Genomic DNA, 18,835 nt, shown 5'->3' with positions numbered 1-18,835 from the left:
GGCCCCGCCCCTATATAAGGAGAGGCCGCAGCACAGAGCTCGGAGCGCGGTCGCCGCGTTTGCTGCGGGCGTCCCGCGGACCGGCACCATGGCAGGTCAGTGCCGCACCTCCCCGCGGCCAGCCGGCCCCTCGCGCCGCGGCTCGTGAGCGCTGCTGGCGGCGCGGGCTGAACGAGCGGGGCTGGCATGCCGTCCCCGGCCGCGGCGTCCTGGCCGCGGCGCGGGAGCAGGGCGGGCCGCGGCGGCCCCTATTTTTAGGCAGCAGCCCTTGCCAGCGGTGAGCTCTCGGGGTGGGCTGCTGACTGCGGCCCGCGATGCGAGGACGCGGCGAGCAGACGCCGCGGCCGGTAGGGGCCGGGGTTGCCCGCGGGGGGCTGTGGGGGCGCCCCGCCGGCAGCTCCGTCTGGGTTAGGAGGATGCTCCCGCTTCAGCCCGGCTCCGCACCGGGCCCCGTTCCCCGTCGTGAGGGAGGCGGGAGGGTGCGGGGAGCTCGCACGGCTGCAGCGGCTCGCAGGAGGAAAACCTCACCCTCTCCTGAGACACGGAAGAGAGCTCGTAGTTTCCGGGCGTCTCGGCGCTCTGCAGTTCCTCACCACCTCTCGAAGTATGCCTGGCCTCTTCTTCCCTTTCCCCCCCCCCCCCTTGTTGCTTCTGGTGAAGCTGTCAGCGGCGCCGATTTCACTCTCAGATCTGGAAGGCTGCAGGAAATCATCTGATCTGCCTCTCCCAATGCATGCCTTGCTTAGATGCTCCTGTCTCTAGAAATCCTGTACTCGGCACTGAGAGGTACCAGTACCGAACTTGGAGAGCAGGGGAGTAGACAAACAACTGTGAGAACTCTGTATCTGTAAGCTGGCACATCTAAACCAAGTTAAATGCTCCCGGGAGAAACGTTCTAGTACTGTCCTCCATGCTGCCCAATGACTGCTCCTAGCTCAGGCTTCCGGAATGCTGCCCTTCTCTGTTAGGGGCCCCTGCAAAGACTGTGCCACACGGCTGCTATAGCCTACGGACTGGGCAGCCAAGCGTGTCCCTGGGCATGGTTCTGGCTGAGAGCTCAATTAGAATGCTGTGCAGATGTCTGTCTTGCGTTATCTCTTGCAGATTTCACTTCTATATAAAGCAGTAATTGGTCTTGCCTAAACCATAGTACAGATTCATTTGTAGCGTGTGAATGTACTTCTGCTGTGACTGTAGCTGAAAGAATGTGTGAAAGAGAATATGCTTTATTCAAAACTTTGGAAAGCTGTACTGATTTTGATGCTGTACAAGTTACTAATATCTTCATCCCATCAGACAGTCATAGTGAATCCTATTGCAGTTGAGATGTAATGGGGACTTCTTAACCCTTACTCCATTTGTAAATTGACTTTATTTTCTGTAAAACCTCTGTGTGTGCATCATGCAAGCTACCTAACCAGCAAACATGGCAACACAGAACCTGAATGCACTTAGTTTCAGGAAGTTGAGACTTGTTAGGAATATACAAGCTAAGTTAAACAAAAAATACCAGTCTGTCAGTAGCAAGAATATGTTGCTGGCATAATCACACTTGGCCCACATTGGATTTTTAGTTAGCCATCCATCTACGTAGAATGCTAGACTACTATTTTTGAGCAATTGAGGAGTAATATGCAAATTCAGTAATGAACATACATCCCTATTAGAAGGGTGTTAATACCTGTGAAAATGTTACACACTTGCTGTTTGTAAAGCTTCACAGCTCTAAAGAAACAGGAGACTGTTCTACAGAATTGCTAAATTATATGAACTAATACAAATTAAGTGAATTGAAAAATAATTAATTTCTGGCATTATAGAGGCTTTTTTGATTTTTGCATTTGACCACTAGAATCAATGTTTCTGGGGATGAGCTGGTTTTGTTGCTAAGTGAAGTACAAACCAGCTGTAAAACCTTCTAGAGCTTGCAAACCAGGTTTGCTGAGCTTATAGACCATTATGGTACATAACTTTGTTGACTGTTTAGATGGAGGAAAAAAAAAATGTAAAAATGTGACTGTTTCATGGGTTGAATAGTTGTCCCAAAAAATAATCTATGAAAATAGAGTAGTCAGTATTTTAATCTTACAACTAGACTCGATCTTAAGTCTCTAAGTGCACAGAACCCTCATTCCCCATCCTGATCTAAACTAGTTAACTTCTGTAAAGAAAATAAATGTTTCAAAAATAAAATTTAATGTAAAAATCTACTATTGAAATTGTTTGGAAGAAACTGTTCTGCTCATAGTGTTAAAAATAGTTTGTTAGAAAAAAAGCATGCTTCTTTATAAAGCCTTGCAGCTTGGAAAGGGCTATGTAATGACAGCTAACAATGAACTGAAGAAATTTAAAAGCCACTTGTTTGCCTATGTCAGTCCCACCCTTGAAAAAGCTTGTGTTATATGGCCTCGATAAGTAGTATATGGCAAAATGATGCATCTTCTATTTTTTAAGGTACTGTTAGAGCAGAGAATTATAGTAACAATCCAGCCTTACCTCTCTAGAGAGCAATAAAGAGCAAAAACTGTTGCTACAAGTCTTGAATTGCTTATCGTATTACTAGATACTTCCCATTTAAATCTTGCATTCTTGTTACACAGCTGCAACCATGTCTTTCTAAAAAACTCATCTGCAAAATCCTAAGCTACTAAGACTTGCTACTGTTGTCCAAGATCTAATTCAATGCTTACTTTCATTTGAAAACAAAATATAAGTTTTATTGTGCCCTAGCTTCAGGGTTCAAAGCTGAACCCAGTGTAGTTTTATAAAACTCTGCTGTTACTAACTTTAAAAAAAAAAAAATGCAAGCTTACTGCCTTTAGTACTTTTAGCTTAAAAATAGTATATAATTGGCTAAAATACATCTCTAGACCTTTCCGATCATCTGTAACATCTGGCATGACATATTTAACCCGTAGGGAAAACTGCAACTGTTTTTCTCTTGCAACAGTTTTGTTGTTTTTTTTTTTTTTTAACTGCTTCTTGCCATGTTTCAAGCTATTAATAGCAAGTAGAGCTATGCAACGCTAATATGCTTTGTTCTATCACATAGGTAAGTGCGATGCTGAGTTAGTGCATGTTAAAAGTCTTTAGTCTTAAAGTAGCAGATTGTGCTAACTGACCAAGTTAATTTCTTCCAGACCAGTCCTTTGTGACTCTAGCCACAAATGATTCCTATGTGAAAGGAGCACTCGTACTTGGTTCATCCTTGCAACAGCACAGAACAACAAGGAAGTTGACTGCACTTATAACTCCTCAGGTCTCAGATTCTATGAGGTAAGGTCACTTAAATACATTAAACTGCCACACCTGCTGCTGTTGTGAAGGCTGCAAAAAGTTAAACTTCTTGCTGGTAACCTTTCAAAACTCTGGAAACTTAATTAAGCTTAGCAGAATTAACGTAAACTATCTGGAATTCTGTAAGGGCTTCAGACATTTAAAAAAAAAAAAAAAAAAAAAAAAACATTTTTTTTCCACATGATAAATTTAAAAAATACTCTCTAGTTAGAGCGCTAAGCTGCGACATACTTCAACTAGATCTTTGCTCTTTTGTAGCCCTACTTAAAACTGTCTGACAATGCAAAGTTGTCCATGCCTTCATTAGCTGTGTATTTATGCATATGGAGATGGAAGTAGGGGATTGGTATTAGTATTCTGGATTGAGTTATTGTAACCCAAACTATTGAAATTTAGTAGATGCTTCAAATTAGATCTCCAGATTTTATCCAAACCAGATCTCCATGATTTTATCACGGAGAAGAAACTGAGTAGAACTACCGTATGTTAAATCAGCAGCATGGAGGCATTTGAGTATTTTCACAAATTGAGACAGCTGCTTTCTATAGCCTCTCTAGAACTAGTCTTGGCATGGAACTGACAAGGTGCTTTTTCCACATCTAAGGGTTGTTGCTGGGGAATAACTTACTTGCTATATGAACTACATATTATAGGTTAAGACTCTCTATGTGGGAAGTTCTGAAAAGATACCTTACAGGGATGGTAGTGGTTCAGTAACAAGTTAATCTCTCTGGAGTTCTGTGGGAGCTGAACAGTCTTATCACTATAAAGATGGTTCACATAGGTACATCTATTCTAACACATTAAGTGACTGTGTGCCTTCAAGATGAATCACATAGATGTGCTTACTGTGCTACAGCAATGCAGTTAGTCCCATGCCCTTAAAACAGCTATAGCAAGAAAACCAATAGATACACTACTTCATGGGTAGTTAAATGGAACTTCATACTTTGTGTCCTTAAATTCAGAAGCAACTGTCTGTATCAAACTGTTGGTGTAAAGACAGCCTTGCAAAACAGTGCTCTAAAATACATTTACAAGCTCTGTGGCTCAAATCGAATGGTCTGGAGTTATTGGTACAAAATACTCCATAGAATAGTGTGACTTTACAGATACTTCATGTTTTAAGCTGCATGACCATCTCTTGAACTAAATAGTGATGGTAAAGCAAAGGTTGGATATCTACCACAAAAATTTACTATGCTGTCTGAAAACTTAAATCACCCTCAAGGTGAAAATAATATTGAGTCAAAATGCTGCTGTATCCAGAACCACAATTAAGTGAGCCCATACAGATTTTTAGGATAAAGCAAGTTTTAGTAACTGGGTCGGGTCACATGGCCCTAGCAGTCACAAATCTGGAATGACATTGTCATGATTACTGTATGAACTTCCCTTTCAGCTGTTTAGGATTCAGCTAGTGTCCTGCTCAAGCTACTCCAGCAGCTTCCCATTTCTTAATTGCCTACTGAAAGTAGACTGTTCACTCACCAAAAATTAGTTTGACTGTGGGGAAAAAAAAAAAAAACATGTGGAAAGCTTGTACTATGTAACCATGGACCTGGTAGCAGTACCAATTAAAGGCCTGGTGGAGTGGGGAAGGTAATAATTCTTTGCTCCCTAATAGGTGCCCACTGCAAACTAGAAACCCTGAGGTTGACAGGTATATTTTATGCATCCCACCGTATGTAGTAAACTCTCACTGCTGGCACAAGGAATATTGCCAGGTGCTCTGTTACTCCACTTTTGTTCATGGAATCTGTTAAGTGGTTCAGTACTGGAACAATAGAACTAAATTTTGGCAACTAACTCTTTCCACAGGGAAGTACTACAAAAAGTATTTCATGAAGTGATTTTGGTAAACATCCTGGACAGTGGGGATTCAGCACACTTAGCATTAATGAAAAGACCTGAGCTGGGTGTCACATTAACAAAGCTTCACTGCTGGGAACTGACACAGTTTTCAAAGTGTGTTTTCATGGATGCAGACACAATGGTAAGTGGTCATGTCTCATGGTACCTCTTCATGACCTGGTATGAGGGTTGTTGGTTGGATTTTTTTGTAGTGTTTGTTTTGTTTTATTTTTGAGGGGAAGGAGGGATGACGGAGGTGGTCTCGCTGTTTGGACTCATAACTCTCTAAAAATACATGTGCACTTATGTCTAAGTAATTCCTTGTAACATGTAGTCTGTGGGCGCTATCTCCATATAGTCTTCCACAAGACAAGAGCATCAATATGAGAATTTTATGTCATGTCTTAAGATGGATGTCAAAATCCATTAAAACAAGATACCCCAATTCCTACGCTAGAAACCAGAAAGCAATTTTTTGCCCCCTACAACTAGGTTTTGTCAAATATCGATGAGCTTTTTGAGAGAGAAGAGCTGTCTGCAGCACCAGATCCAGGCTGGCCTGATTGTTTTAATTCTGGAGTTTTTGTTTACCGACCTTCCATTGAAACATACAATCAGCTGTTACAGCTTGCCACAGAGAAAGGCAGCTTTGATGGTATGTATTCATTTGTATTCCAATGTAAGTTAGACCACAGTGGTAATGGTGGTTGGGTTGGCTCAGTAACTAGATATGTATCATGGGTACTCTGATGGAATTCTGAACTCCAGTGTAACTGCACAATCATTCTTATCACAATAGAAGATATTATTTCGATGTAAAACAACTACTTTCGTCAGGTTTCCTGGAATAACATAAGAGTTTGGCCTCTAAACCAGCAGCTATAAGCATTAACAAGGCAAAATCACGTAACAAGGAGTCTTGAGATACAGCAAGTGCAGTGAATGCATGAGCAAATTGAAGCTGTAGTGCTATGCTTCATGCATTGCTAAATAAATTCAGCTCTTCAACACTCAAGGCCAGGTGTTCAATGTTAACTCAAGTTACTGTGAAGGAGGAAGAGTAGTACAAATAACTTGAGTGCACCTTCAGAGAAACTAAATTATTTGAAGATAAAACTGTCTCTTGATATTGTGTGATAGCTTCCTATCATTATAGGATGGTGACCATCTTTTTCCCAATATCAAGTGTGTGCAGCATTGGCTCCTACCCACTGTAGGTCACTTAGGATTGCTCACTGTGCCAAACTTAAGTTTGAGAAGTCAACTACTGCTGTTCTGTTAGTCTTTGCAATCTATTACCACTGCAGTCAACACACGTTGCTTGAAATCTCTGTAGTTAATAAAAGCTTCTAAATGATGAGCTCTGTGTTTCAATCACTAAATTTCATTATGTAGCTACCGTGGCACAAAACCAAGTCTTACCAAAAAAGCTGCAGAAAACTATGTAATAAGACCATTAAATTGCACTCTTACTTGAAGCCAGTTAGTCAGCTTGTTAACTTATCTTCCAGTACTCTGTAAATGGTAAAAATTCTAGATGCTGGTCTCAGTTTGCAGAATCATCCCTGTAACTTTATGGGCTCCTATGTGTGGCCTATTATAGAACATAAGTCTCAGTTGGATGCTTAATATTACCAGGTAAATAAGTAAAAATAAGTACTGTAACGAATGGTCTATCTATACCTCACGACTAAAGAGGCAGAGGTTGGTAGCTCTAGGAGTGCTCTCAAATGTTGGAGGTAAATTGATCCTCAAGAAATGACAAAAGCTACAGGATGGTGCTGAATTGTTGAAATAAAAAAAAAATTGTGGAAACTCACTGAGTAGCTCCAGGTATATCTGAGATGTATCTCTCTTGAGCTTTAAGCTTGACTCCTAGCAGGTCCATCTTCGAAGCCCAAGGCCCCAGTTCTTTCAAAAAACAGACTTGCTTCCACAGTGTTCTTTCTGACTTGAGAGCTAAGGCCACAAAATGGTGAAACTTCCTTGATGTTGTCAACATGTAGCCACTTGCAGCTGTTACAGCCACTGTTGCAGCTGTTAACAACAAAAATGGTGGGTTAATGGTTTCAGTACCAAATTTTTAGAACTATAACTTTATAAACTTACTCAGCTTTTATGAAATGGTAGTATTGATCTAAATAATGAGGCAGTGGAGACTTACCTGTCTCTACCTGTATATGCTGCTATTGAGCTTATGAACTTGGAGAGAGTGGATTTAAACTTGAATTGATATAGACAGTAATAAAAGTTCCTAGGAAACTTCTTAAACATCTGTGGAGGGTTACTGCCCTTAATAGGGTACAGGGATGAAAACTCTATCTACCAAGTTATGCATAACTGAAATCAAGTGCAAAGCACCACATCTACAGTAGTACTAACTAGAAAACGCAAGACCTTCCAGGGTGTTTCCTGATGATAAACTAGAGCAGATGCTTAGCTCCTATGTAATGCCGTTGTCCAGAAATGGTACAATGACAGCTACTTACGTAGTGACAACTACTTTATGTAGAAAGGTGTAGTTCAAACAGACAATAGGGAACTAGAGGAGGAGAAAAGTCTGGTTTTAAAAGAACTCTGGTAGTACTGATACCTTAAGAGCTGTTGATAAGACTTGCACAATCCTCTGGCTTTTTACCCTGGTATGTAAAACAGTTGCTTTTACTCTTAAAGACATAATGCAGCAGAATTCTATCTGTAGACATGTAGCTAATTAACTACTGCCTGATTTTATGTTTAAGGGCCAATTTGTACAAGACTCCTGTTGAAGTCTGAACTAGGACAGCTAAACTTTGTTTTCAGTGGCTGTTTTGGCACAAATGTATGCAATCTGGAAAAAAACTGATTATGTGGAACAAGTCTGAATAATAAAGTCATGTAGAGTAAGTTAAACACACTGCTACTCCTTTAATTATGAACTACCTGTTCTGAGGTCTCCAAGACTTTATCTTCTAGATTATTTTACTGTTAGCATAAACATTCATAACACTGTTTTAAGTTAAAAGTTAAAATGTTACATAACTGAGTAAAGACCAGAAGTCTTGTCTGCTTTCTTTGACTCTGATCTCTTGTGACATGTGAGTTCAAAAGTGCTTTTCATCCTTAGGGGCTGAGAGGCAAGTCAGGGGGTTGAAATTACTGGACTGATTCTGTCTGCAGTGTCCCACTCTGCAATCTGCGTGTACGCTCACAGCCGTAATGGGATACTTAGAATTTGTATTTGTCAGTGTATGTCCTGTAAATTTAATTGCAAAATGTCAGTGTAGGCACTTCAGTTACAAAAAGCAAATTCCGCTTAAATTGCATTGAGTGTGTAAACCTTTCTACTGTCCTGACTTTAACTATAGGTCACTCAAAGAAAAACAAACCTTTTTCCTGAATCAGCAGCAACTGAGTGCTTCAGAAAATTAAAGATTAAAATAAAACATACTGTCTCTTAATTATTTATCTCCTGTTCATCAATGTTATTTGTGAATGCAGTTACAGGTGGAGGGAGGACAGAAAATGCAAGTTGAGGTACTCTCTCCAATCTCCTTCATCAGAGGAACTAATTACAGTTCTTGAATACATTGCATACACTTTAGTCTAAGTATATTGACTGCAATAATGAATGAGAGGGTATATAAGTAGCTTTTAATTCTCAGTAGTTGCTTGTAAACTAGTCTGTTTTGGGCCAGGTGCCATTATAATTTGGGCCATTTTTTTTAGCTACCCTACTACTAACATACCAGACAACTTTAGACTCATTTGACCTCATTACAACTTCTACTTGCAAACTGACCCCTCCCAAAACTGTAGCTCTAGCCATGATTTAGGTGGTTATCCTCACTAAGGGGCTAGTCAGCAGCTTGATAGTACAGAACTAGGAACTTCTATTGCCTGTTAATGGATTTGATTAAGGTTCTTTTTTAGTGCTGTGTCTAAGACTGAATGTGCTTTCCTTATTAGATCCCATTATAGGTAGATGCATATTGGGCTGCAGGTTTAAAGGACCACTGACTCCAGCTCCAAGACCATGGTCATGTATCTGTAAGCATAAATAATAAAACTCATAGTTAGCGCTTGGTCATGGGAGCTACAGTTTTGCTGAAGCAACTGTTCAGTACCCAATTGTCAAGTCTTTTCTGCTGTGTTGTACTGCTTGAAGATAACACTAAAATAAACTGAATCTCAGTGATTGAGAGTAACCTGCTGTCTCTTAGAAACCAAAAGTAACCTTGCACGTACTACTACTCCCATTCTGTTTGTTGTTTTGTGTTTTTTTTTATTTATTTTCAAAGACTGCAAGGTTTATAGGATTGTTTACAAATAGAACTGTAGGGATCAGTGCCAAACTCCTACTGGACATGACAAACTGCATTAGCAACTATTAATTAGGGAGGCCTGGTAGAGTGACTGAACAACTCTAAAATAACTGTATGCTTGTAGCTTATAAATCCTTTATCTTTCAGGTGCAGACCAGGGGTTATTAAACACCTTCTTCAGCAGCTGGGCAACAACAGACATGAACAAACATCTACCGTTTATTTATAACTTGAGCAGCACTTCTGTGTACTCATACCTTCCAGCATTTAAAGCGTAAGTTGAGAATTCTAAGAAGACCTTCAAGGGCATATATAAACTAATGTATTGTAACAATGAACAAGTACAATGTGAACTGAATGGTTGCCATTTAAAAAAAGAAACTTTTAGTGTGACTAAAATACCATATAAATTTATACTCTTTAAAATAAAGATTACTTTGAAGTTTTACTTTAAAGTAAGAACTGTAATAGTTAAGCTAATACTCTCCTGATGATAAATAAGCTTTGAAAACTATTGGTAGTTTAAACCTCTCATTCCTGGTGGTAATATGCTTACTGTAAATCAACATCACTTGACAGTTTAAATGCAAAAGAGAATCACAACACCAGTATAGGATACTGTCAGCAAAGAGCTCTAGCCAAAGGCAATAGCTCTTGAATCTTCTTGAGCTGAACTTCAGCATGTCACTGATGGTATTTTTCCTGTCCAAATAACTTGCACTCTCATCACTTAAATTACTTTTGGTATTTAACAACTGGTAGCTACAATCAACCTATCCACTATTCAAATAAACATTATAAACAAGGACTTGCATAGAGGCAGAATTCTTTACCAACAGTCTTTCTAGATCTAAGACTGTTCCTTAAGTAATAGCAAGATGGAACAGACTATGGCCAGGCACCATATTGTTGCACACTTCCAGTGTAAGGAAAGAAGTCTCTTCCCTAGCAGTATTAAATTTGGCTTGTGAGTAAACCTACTGTCAGGGGTAAGGTCACTCAAAGTGTTAAACAGAAGAAAAGGGGGCAGCTCTAAAAGCTGAAATGTTACACTGAAACCCATATTCATTAAGAACTATGACAGCTGGGGGAGGGAGGAAAGTACCAACTGCAAAAAAAAAAAAACTGATCTTTGAATGACATCAATTTATTAGTGTCTAAAGCAGCAGCTAGCACAAGCAGGACTGTGCTGGCTCAAGGTCAGACTGTGTCTTGTGATCAAAACACCATCTGAAATACTGTCATGCTAAAAATGGAACACTTATTTAAAGAAATCTATGCAAGCCTGAGAATGACTAAGTAGTTGGACAACATTTGATAAGCTAACGTCTATTGTAAAGTATGTCTGTTTTCCACGACTGGTTGGTGGTTATCCACATGACCTTAAATTTACAAATGACCTTGTTGCTAGGAAAGATTAGTTGGACTGGGGACTCCTGATGAAGAAAATTCCATATAAGTGATTGAATTGATTGCCTAACTGAACTCAGCAGACCTTCAGACAGTGTAATGCTGGAAGTACAGCTTTTAAGTAGAATGCATGTTCTGTTCAATAGGTGGAACAACTTCCTTTGGTTAGATCAGCTACTCACAGTAAACAGCAGTTGACATAAACTGAAATTTGAACCTACTGACACTGATAACAAAGCTCTTTGTAGAAGGTTAGCAAGGCTAACCTTCACAGCAGTCTTGGTAAAGAAAATGCCAAGTAATGATAAATGGTCTCTAACTTTAAAACATTGAATTTTGGGAGATGGGGAAAGACAGATCAGTTGCTGTAGCAAATGTGGACATAAAGCTTTCTAACAGTTCAGCTTAAACATCAGAATAAGTACTGCATCTTATCTAGAAAGCAGATATTGAGGGCATAGTAGAAGCCTGGCATCTGTCAATTGTTGTACAGGTCTTTAGTGGGCAGAATACTCAGAATACACTTCTCCATTTGCAGAAGCAGCGTAACAAAGTAAAACATAAGCTAGAGATTGTGTAAAATGTTTTAAGTAGCCTCGATTTTTAAACAATGACGTTTCTTGAGAGCAACATCAGCCTACGATGAAGACAACTCAGGTTGCTAAATAGCGCTGTCACAGCTAACAAAGCTACGATAGCCCTACTAAGCCAAATCTTGACATACGGATTTTGAAGTTAGAGCCCAGAAACTGACACACACACACCCCCCGTGTGTATTTATTTATTTATTTATTTATAACTTTTAACTACTATGATTCTTTACCTTGTTTCACCCATGCATGGGTTTTCATTTGGCAGTAAGATTAATAATGGTCAAAATAGTGTATGGAAATAGTCAAATACCACAATAGCTCAAAATCCCCATCTAAATGCATATTGCTTTGTTCTGAATATTGTACAGTCTTTGAAACATACCTGCACAGTCTTTGTATGTTGCATAACTCAATCAAATCCTGGTCCAAATGACCAAAGTATGCTTAAATAAAGCTGTTAGACAAACCAGTTTGGCATTATTATTCATTTCATTAGTATTTTGAGAAATCCTAACATGACACAAAATGAGCTAGATGAGACAGTCACTATTACTAGAGAGAGTAGTATTGCTTGTTCTCCAAACTGACTCAAGCTGAATGCTATTTCTGGAATCACAGAGGAATTAAATGAATGCTGTCTCTTAGTATAAGTTCTTTACTACAAAAGGGATGGATATTATCTACTCCTGTATTACAAAAGAACATAGTAACAGGACAAAAGCTTTGAGTTCATATTGAAAGGGAGTTAAAATTGTTAAAGAAATGTTTTAAAAAAACAAAGTAAGATTATTTAGAAAAATAACAGCTGACCGTCTACCAAGATCCTGCAGCAAGGTTAGATGTCCTCTGAAATGTCTAGATTATAGCCTTTACTTTGACTGTGTGTATATATATATATGAGAGAGAGATGAGAGGCTTTATTTTGTAGAGGTAGTCTTGCAACAGGGCCTTCTGATGTTCCTTTATACAGGGCTGTAGTCTATAAGGGTAACTATTACTGACCCTTCTTTACTTAATGCTTGTAATGCATAGTTATCAGGATTACTGACTGGAGTAGAATCTTTTTCACTTTTACAACTAGTTCCAATTGCAGTGGCTTCTTGAGACTGCTCTCTCCCAAGCTATGGACATCACTCTACCTAAAGACTTGACTGTAAGTACTTAAATAGTTCCGTCTGTGAGGCTTTGGCTGTATTCTGACTAGTGTAACATAGAATTGTTTGCATTTTTTTTCCGTTATATAGTGATGCTTTCAGTCCCAGTAGGCATTGGCAGTTTTATTATTTAGTATTTAGTTTTCTAAATATATTCATATTTGTTTTCTGGACACCTACAAAGACAGCAGGTTAAAAATTTGTTTGACAACCAAAACTCTTGTTTTCTAGACACCTGCAGAAACTGGGTGGTTATGATGTTTTCTTTTCAACAGGTTTGGTGCAAATACTAAAGTGGTGCATTTCCTGGGAAGCACAAAGCCATGGAACTATACATATGACTCCAAAACAAAAAGCATAAAAGGCAATATGGATGACCCTAAAGTAGTTCACCCAGAATTCCTCAACATGTGGTGGGATACCTATATGACTAATATTCTACCATTATTAGAGCAGCATGGAATTGCTAAAGAAGCTACCACAGGTGTAAACATGGTATGTGTTTTAATGTTCTTATAGAAACTACCTAAGTATATGAAACAGATTTTGTGCTATCACTAATTTCCTTTCCTTCTGTCTACTTCAAAGCCTCGGTGTGGTTTAACTGGTGGGGTGCAGAGTTTTTTGGCTTTGTTCTTTTAAGCTTGGAATAAAGGATAACACAGATGGGAAGTATGCTATAGTGGTCTTGAACATAGCTGTCTCCTTGCCTGGAACTACTTAAGAGCATAATGGTGCACCAGAAATGATACTGTAGTAACTTCAGTAAATAAAGAGAAGGGCCCTAATCCTTAATGTGCTGTAGCTAGTAACGTTCTCAAACAGAAGAACCCCAGCTGAGCATGCAATATACACATGCAGATCTTGCATGGTACAAGGTAGGCCTACAATAAATAATTACTTAAGTAGACTTGCAGTGATGAATCTTGATATTTATAAAGCCAAAATAATGCTTCTAACTGTAGTTCTTAAGCACAGCTTAGTTAAGCACGGTTTAGTAGCAGGTGGCTGCAAACTTTGCAGTCTCAGCTTAGTACATGGGCCAGTTTAAGTTCTAAACCTTTCTAAGCCTAAGGTTGCTGATCTCTAAGATGTGCTCTCATTAATCTTACATCTTTCTAATGAACTATTTGCAGCTATCAGGCTTGGTCTATACTCTGGCTTTCTCTTGTGGCTTCTGTAGAGAGGTATGAAGAACTTAAACTCCCCTTCCCCCAAGTGACTTCTGTTACTCTTTGTTATTTTACCAGGAAAGCTGCATGATTCCTGCTTACTGGCAATGCTTGTTGCTGTGCATGAGAACTTCCATTTAGTTGTCCTGTTCTATGGCCTGCTGCTTGCCTTAAATATGCAAGGTATTTCTGTATTTTTACTCTGCCTTTCATTTTAGGCAGAGGTTACAGAGGCAGTGTCCCACATGTCAGTATCAACACCATCACCAGTATTACCAACCATATCTTCAGAAGAACGCAAGGAACGGTGGGAACAAGGTCAAGCTGACTACATGGGAATGGATTCCTTTGATAATATCAAGAAGAAACTGGACTCCTACCTTCAATAGAAATGCCAGTTTCGAGCACTGGCAATACAAGGACTTGTTCCAGAACTAACAGCTAGAAAGGTTGTAGATGGTGGTCAGTTAAGCTTGCAAGTAGTTTGAAAAAACTGTTGGCTGAAGGCCAGTGCAGTGCTACAGATGAAGACTGAGCAAAAGCTAGGAAGCAGAATTCCTTGGGCCAGATGTAATTGCCCAATATCCAGTTCTCTCTACTAGATAAAGGTATTTTCAGCTCACATTTTCTTCTGCTGCGATCAATTGGCTCAAAATATTCCTTGACACTGGGTTTGTACTTCACCACATAAAGGTGATTAGCACTGATTCCTTTGCTTGCTATTTTAGGTGTAAAATCTGATTGATGGGAGTGCTCATTCACTAGACAGATAGCTATTCTGGTTTACCATAAATGTATTTATGACATTAAGGATACATAAATATGTAACAGTAATAGCACTGCTTTGCTCTTCTAGTCACAATTGCACTGAAGTTTTGACCAGGTTTTCTTACACAGTGCATACAGCATGGCAGAATGCATTTGTTTAGTTCGATATTCTACAGGCCCTGTAAACTGAGCTTGATCTGTTATTTGCATTTGATGCAAAAATAAAAAGAAGTTATATTTCCGGTTTCCTCAAACTCTTGAGCAATTCTTAAAAAAAAAAAAAAAAAAAAAAAAGGGGGGGGGGGGGAGCTTTGAAGTATAATTTAAAATATTCAACAGCTATATCCCTAAACTCTCAACTCCATTCTAGCTACCATTAGCAAATATCCAGCTTCCAGTTCTGTAATTATTTTCAGAGTATATAATCACTTGCCAGGGAGCTGCTAGAGGAAATACCCGCTGAAGCTTTTCACACAAGCAGAATAGAGCTTGAGAAAAGGGAATTTTTATTTTGATTACTATGGAATAAACTCTAATGTAAGCCCTGTAGAACATAAAATTGTTTTTAAACACAACGGATACTATTTGGGCAAGTAAAAATCAAGTAGCTGCTTGAATAACTGCACCTACCCTGATTAGGAAAACAACTCCTTCAATGTGTGCAGGGTAAAAGAATGCCACACGTTGTATTCTCAGACACAAAAGTAGTATAAACACCACAGTAACAACAGTGTTCTTAAGGCTGTATTACTACTTCCTGTATTAAGCTCAGATTCATTTGTTAGCTAGGAATTAGTTTTAACACCTATACTCTGTACTAGTCCAAAAGCACAAAATAGAGTTATTTCAGAACAGTTCAGTGCTGGGTTAAAACTAGTTCTAAAACTTGCTGGGCTGCTTTCCATGATCTATCAGTGGTCTTGGTCATCTGGAGAGATCCTGGATGACTAGAGACTTGCTAATGTGACACCCATCTATAAGAAGGGTTGTAAGGAGGACCCAGGGAACTACAGGACTGTCGGCCTGACCTCGTTGCCAGGAAAGGTGATGGAACAGGTCATCTTGAATGCAATCACGCAGCATATGCAGGACAACCAGGGGATCAGGCCCAGTCAGCATGGGTTCATGAAAAGCAAGTCTTGCCTGATCAATATCATCTCCTTCTATGACCTGGTGACCTGCCTAGTGGGTGAGGGAAGGTCCGTTGACATAGTCTACCTAGACTTCAGCAAGGTCTTTGTGGTCTCCCATAGCATTCTCCTGGAGAAGCTGGCAGCCCATGGCTTGGACAGGTACACACTTTGCTCAGTTAAAAAAAGCTGGATGGCCAGGCCCAAAGAGTAGTGGCGAATGGAATTAAATCCAGCTGGTGACCAGTCGCGAGTGGTGTTCCCCAGTGTTGGGGCCCATCCTTTTTAACATCTTTATTGATGATTTAGATGAGGGAGTTGAGTGCATTCTCAGTAAGTTTGCAGATGACACCAAGCTGGGGGGTAAGTGTTGATCTGCTGGAGGGTATGAAGGCCCTGAAGAGGAACCTGGACAGGATGGGTTGATGGGCAGAGGCCAATGGGATGAGGTTCAACATGGCTAAGCGCTGGGTCCTGCCTGTTGGCCCAAACAACCCCACATAGCTCTACAGGCTTGAGGGAGAGTGGCTGAAAAGCTGTGCATAGGAAGAGGATCTGGGGGTGCTGATTAATGCTTTTCTGAACATGAGCTGGCAGTGTGCCCAGGTGGCCAAGAAGGTCAACAGCATCCTGGCTTGTTATCATAGAATCATAGAATATCCTGAGTTGGAAGGGACCCTTAAGGACCATCAAGTCCAACTCTTGACACCGCACAGGTCTACCCAAAAGTTCAGACCATGTGACTAAGTGCACAGTCCAATCTCTTCTTAAATTCAGACAGGCTCGGTGCAGTGACCACTTCCCTGGGGAGCCTGTTCCAGTGTGCAACCACCTTCTCTGTGAAGAGCCCCCTCCTGATGTCAAGCCTAAATTTCCCCTGCCTCAGCTTAACCCCGTTCCCGCGGGTCCTGTCACTGGTGTTAATGGAGAAAAGGTCTCCTGCCTCTCGACACCCCCTTACGAGGAAGTTGTAGACTGTGATGAGGTCTCCCCTCAGCCTCCTCTTCTCCAGGCTGAACAGGCCCAGTGACCTCAGCCGTTCTTCGTACGTCTTCCCCTCCAGGCCTTTCACCATCTTCGTAGCCCTCCTCTGGACACTCTCCAACAGTTTCATGTCCTTTTTATACTGTGGTGCCCAGAACTGCACACAGTACTCGAGGTGAGGCCGCACCAGCGCAGAGTAGAGCGGGACAATCACCTCCCTTGACCTACTAGCGATGCCGTGCTTGATGCACCCCAGGACACGGCCCTCCTGGCTGCCAGGGCACACTGCTGGCTCATATTCAACTTGCTGTCTACCACGATCCCCAGATCCCTCTCTTCTAGGCTGCTCTCCAGCGTCTCATCGCCCAGTCTGTACGTGCAGCCAGGGTTTCCCCGTCCCAGGTGCAGGACCCGGCACTTGCTCTTATTGAACTTCATGCGGTTGGTGATCGCCCAGCTCTCCAACCTATCCAGATCCCTCTGCAAGGCCTTTCCACCCTCATTCGAGTCCACAACTCCTCCAAGTTTGGTGTCATCAGCAAACCTGCTCAAAATACCTTCTATTCCTACATCCAGATCGTTTATAAAAATATTTAAAAGTACCGGCCCTAAAATGGAGCCTTGAGGGACCCCACTGGTAACCGCCTGCCAGCCTGACGCAGCCCCATTTACCATAACCCTTTGGGCCCTGCCCGTTAGCCAATTGCTCACCCATCGTATGATGTTTTTATTTAGCTGTATGGTGGACATTTTGTCCAGTAGGATCCTATGGGAAACCGTGTCAAAAGCCTTGCTGTTATCAGGAATAGTGTAGCCAGCAGGACCAGGGAGGTGATTGTCCCTTTGTATTCTGCTCTAGTGAGGTCACTCCTCAAGTACTGTTTTTGGCCCCTCAGCACAAGAAGGACATCAAGGCCCTTGAGCCCTCAAAAGAAGGGCTACAAAGCTGGTGAAGGGCCTGGAACACAAGTCCTATGAGGAGCTGCTGATTTAGTCTGGAGACAAGGAGGCTCAGGGGACACCTTATTGCTCTCTACAACTACCTGAAAGGAAGTGGGGAGGTGGATGTCAGCTCTTCCCTCAGGTAACTAGTGATAGGACTAGAGGGCATGGCCTCAAGCTGTGCCAGGGGAGGTTCAGGTTAAAAATGAGGAGACGTTTCTTCTCAGAAAGAGCAGTCAGACGTTGGGACGGGTTGCCCAGGGAGGTGGTGGTGTCACCGTCCCTGTGGGTGTTCAAGGAAAGGTCGGACATGGAGCTTAGGGACATGGCTTAGTGGGTGACATTGGTGGTCAGGCCAGATGATCTTGAAGGTCTTTTCCAACCTGAATGGTTCTATGATTCTACGACTCCCTTGTCCTATTAGTTAAAACTAACATTATTGAAAAAGTGCAGCCAGCAGGTCGAGAGAGGTGATTCTCCCGTTCTTGTTGAGCCCCCACCTGGAGCACCATGGTCACCTCTGGGGCCCGCAGCACAACAACCACATGGAACCGTTGTAGCAGGTCCCAAAGAGAGCCATGAGGACGATCAGAGGACTGGAGCACCTCGCCTATGAAGGCAGGCTGAGAGCAGGGGAGACCTGAGAGCAGTCTTCCAGTACTTTGAGGGGGGAGGGACTCGTTATCAGAGAGTGTAGTGACAGGACAAGGGGCAGTCAGGGTTTATAACTGAAAGCGATTTAGATGAGATACAAGGAAGAAATTCCTCACTGTGAGGGTGGCAAAGCGCTGAACAGATTAGATTGCCCAGAGAAGCTGTAGATGCCCCATCCCTGGCACTGTTCAAAGCCAGGCCGGATGAGGCTTTGGGCAGCCTGGTCTAATGGGAGGCACCCCTGCCTTCCTGTGATTTTGTTAATACAGGGGAATACACTGAAAAAGATCAAAGTCTTGACTGTTACAAAAGAAGGAAAGAAAACAAGAGGGGTAGCAAGGCAGACCCTCCAGAACACAACTGAACGTACGCACTGCAAGGTGGATATGCAGAGCTGGATGCCCAGGTACCTGCCGTTTCTGCTGAGAGGGATTTCTCCGCCCGGTTTGTGGCTGCGCGCGGCTCTACTGAGAGGTACCGGCCCTCCCGCCGCCCCCAAATGGCCGCCGCAGAAGCCTGCTCCAGTGACGCCCGCGCTCTCGCAGCCGGCCCCGCTTCCAGCCATTCGCCCAG

The 18,835-nt window shown here is 41.6% G+C and overlaps 1 protein-coding gene across 2 annotated transcripts; it reads left to right on the top strand.

Annotated features, from left to right (window-relative positions):
* Window positions 1–14,800, top strand: GYG1 (glycogenin 1). Of its 2 annotated transcripts, none has more exons than XM_084291961.1 (7): window positions 1–95; window positions 3,141–3,276; window positions 5,119–5,293; window positions 5,644–5,806; window positions 9,603–9,729; window positions 12,888–13,107; window positions 14,003–14,800. In XM_084291961.1, exons 1-7 carry the CDS (start codon window positions 89–91, stop codon window positions 14,171–14,173), a joined length of 999 nt encoding a protein of 332 aa, XP_084148087.1. In that variant the 5' UTR covers window positions 1–88; the 3' UTR covers window positions 14,174–14,800. The 2 variants fall into 2 exon arrangements, with proteins under 2 accessions (XP_084148087.1, XP_084148086.1); XM_084291960.1 differs by lacking the exon at window positions 14,003–14,800 and adding an exon at window positions 13,749–13,820.
* The last annotated feature ends 4,035 nt before the right edge of the window (window positions 14,801–18,835 follow it).

Source organism: Netta rufina, assembly GCF_964035555.1.
Source record: "Netta rufina genome assembly, chromosome: 9".
Lineage (NCBI taxonomy): Eukaryota > Metazoa > Chordata > Aves > Anseriformes > Anatidae > Netta > Netta rufina.
The sequence above is the reverse complement of the archived record's forward strand: the minus strand, read 5'-3'. Positions and strand labels throughout refer to the sequence as shown.

Bases quoted from the DNA above. Each gene is read 5' to 3' on its own strand.
- GYG1 (XM_084291961.1), top strand. The intron at 3,277-5,118 runs GTAAGGTCACTT...CTCTTTCCACAG, and splicing joins CAGGTCTCAGATTCTATGAG to GGAAGTACTACAAAAAGTAT. The intron at 5,807-9,602 runs GTATGTATTCAT...TTTATCTTTCAG, and splicing joins AGAGAAAGGCAGCTTTGATG to GTGCAGACCAGGGGTTATTA.